The sequence below is a fragment of the Ammodytes marinus genome (assembly GCF_949987685.1).
Source record: "Ammodytes marinus genome assembly, contig: scaffold_97, whole genome shotgun sequence".
Lineage (NCBI taxonomy): Eukaryota > Metazoa > Chordata > Actinopteri > Uranoscopiformes > Ammodytidae > Ammodytes > Ammodytes marinus.
Genome location: NW_027648089.1, coordinates 37,417 through 39,916, shown reverse-complemented (window position 1 = coordinate 39,916; position 2,500 = coordinate 37,417). Strand labels below are relative to the sequence as shown.

Here is a 2,500-nt window from a genome sequence, read left to right as displayed (position 1 = left end):
GAAATAACAGCTAACTGACAACCGTTAGCTTAGCTCAACTGTTAGCAATTCCCAACGTCTCATTCCAAAAGTTACAAATTAATTTGATATTTGGCTAAAAAGAGACATTTGTCACTATACAGTCGAGGTATTAATATCCAAAACTGAATATTTATCAATAATACTTCATTCGGCCTACGTCCTAGATGTTACAAACCCCTTATCATCAAGAAAATACAATAAATGTTTTCCAATTTGATATGTAAAAACCAAACAAGCCTCAATATTTATGTAAACAGAAATATTTTAAGTAATCCATATACTCAGGGAGGTTTGAATGTTCTTGATTTCAATACATCTCATTTAATTTCCGAGGTTAACTGGATTGAACATTATATTAAGAGTAAGTAAGTCAAATAGGATCCGTTAGCCTAGCTTAGACTAGTGGGGACTCACACACAGATGCTTAATCATTTTTAAATAGCTGCCACACGCTCAACAACACGCGTAGAAGGTCAATTATTACAATTATAAAAAGTCACGTTAATTCTGTTAAATGTTTAATATCGAGATTTGAGTAAAACCATAGAAATAACGGAGGAAACGGAAGTCTCGTTCACTGACAACCGCTAGCTTGGATTAGCATAGCCCGCTAGGCGTTAGCTCAAGAGTACCATAGTATCGTTCAATTTATCTTATGAATGGTTATTATATTTCTGTATCTACACTGTCATATACAACAACGGCTCCGCTTTTCTGTTCACCAATTCATTGTATAAAACATTGAACTGTGCCGACTTGTATTGTACATTTAGGCTAAATGCAGTAAAACAATAAAAATAGTATCATAGCGGAAACTCACACATAGATGAGCGACATCAGGTGCATCATCCACAGCACCAAGAACAGGATGAAGCCGAAGATAGCGAGGCCCTGCATGGCGAGCTCCAGGACCGCCATGGTGGTGGTGGTGGCCAGCGGGGGCTTGGCTGAGTGTGTGGCCGCCTGAGAAGCACCAAGCCTGGGATAGAGGTACAGGTGTAGCGCCTAACTGTCCGCTTCAGCTGAGCGGCCTCGGTGCGTATACTAGAGTGTCCGCCTATGGGTGCGCGGACCTGGGCGTCAGTAAGTGGAATTCTTGAGGTGGAAGCTGGATGATCCAGGATCCAACACAGACAGCGGTGGATATGTTAAGGTTTAGTCCGTGTTCTGGGCTTCGGATCCGGGGTAGAGAAGCAGAGAGACCCGCCGGGCGCCTGGAGGGTCACGGTGAAGCATCAGCCGTTTGACAGTCACCAGACCGGCCGACGGTCAGCTGACACACCGGGGGCGCGAGCACCGGGCGAGCGCGAGCACCGGGCGAGCACGAGCACGATGCTTCCGGAACACTTAAAAATAAAAACTTTTATTGTATTATTATGTTTTATTGTCCATATATGTATTTCATACAATACAGAGATTTTAAGAAACAATTAAGGCAGGTGTGTGTGTGTGTGTGTGTGTGTGTGTGTGTCTGTGTGTGTGTGTGAGAGAGAGAGAGAGAGAGAGAGAGAGAGCTATAGATAGCAATAATAGCAAAACTGAAAGATACAAATAAAAAACAATCAAGTGGTTTAGATAAGTCGTCTGTGTCCGTTCAACAGAGAGAAGGGTCAGTGGGCGTGTCCCTACAGAGAGAGGGGTCAGTGGGCGTGTCCCTACAGAGAGAAGGGTCAGTGGGCGTGTCCTTAGGTCATGCGCTGAAGAGATGTTAATAATATCTTTAGGTCATTCTCCTAACCGTTTACAGTTGTCTGATGTGTACATACTGCTAGCCGTTTGGCCTGGCTGTGTGTGTGTGTGTGTGTGTGTGTGTGTGTGTGTGTGTGTGAGTGTGTGTCTAACATACCTGTTAACAATGGAAAGGTATTTGTAGGTTTATCTAGGATCAGATTATGTCTAAATTTAGAAATGCTTCGAAACTGTAAAAACTCCTTGAAACTCAAGTTCAACAAGATCCATGAAAAACTCAAACTTCTAGGAATCCTTCAATGGAACGGCATGCAAAGATAATCCTCCATTTAAAGGTGCAGTGTGTAATATGACATCATCAAGAAAGTTCTACAAAGTTCTAGAATGCAACGCTCCCTGGGTAACCCCAACCCTTTAGAATAATAACAGAAGCTACAGTGGCCTTCAAGGACAAGAACAATTCTAAATGTTAAACAATGCACCTGATGACATTCCAACTATGACACTTCCAAAATGGCGGTGACAAGGCCTTGGTCCAAAGTATGGAGAAATATGGACATGTATGAGACCCTTTCTAAGGGAAAAAATAATAATTCAAAAAGAAAAATCAGCTATTATGCATTAAATTAAACGTAGCCTACTTATGGATATTATAATTATTTTCTACAAAATCTGCTAGGAAATAAAACCCAAAATTCTACTCACTGCAGGTTTAAGATTGTTTATCGTCAAATGCACATCAACAACTACAGAGCAGTCGCTGTCAATTAACTCCTTAAAGGTGAAGTAA

General features: G+C 41.6%; 1 protein-coding gene across 1 annotated transcript in view; it reads right to left on the bottom strand.

Annotated features, from left to right (window-relative positions):
- Window positions 1-1,272, bottom strand: part of ugcg (UDP-glucose ceramide glucosyltransferase) — a 16,473-nt gene extending 15,201 nt beyond the window's left edge. The window contains exon 1 of the mRNA XM_080054511.1: window positions 842-1,272. Within this exon, the coding sequence (XP_079910637.1) occupies window positions 842-939 (98 nt within the window). The 5' untranslated portion in view covers window positions 940-1,272. The remainder of the gene's footprint in view (window positions 1-841) is intronic.
- Between the last annotated feature and the right edge of the window lie 1,228 nt (window positions 1,273-2,500).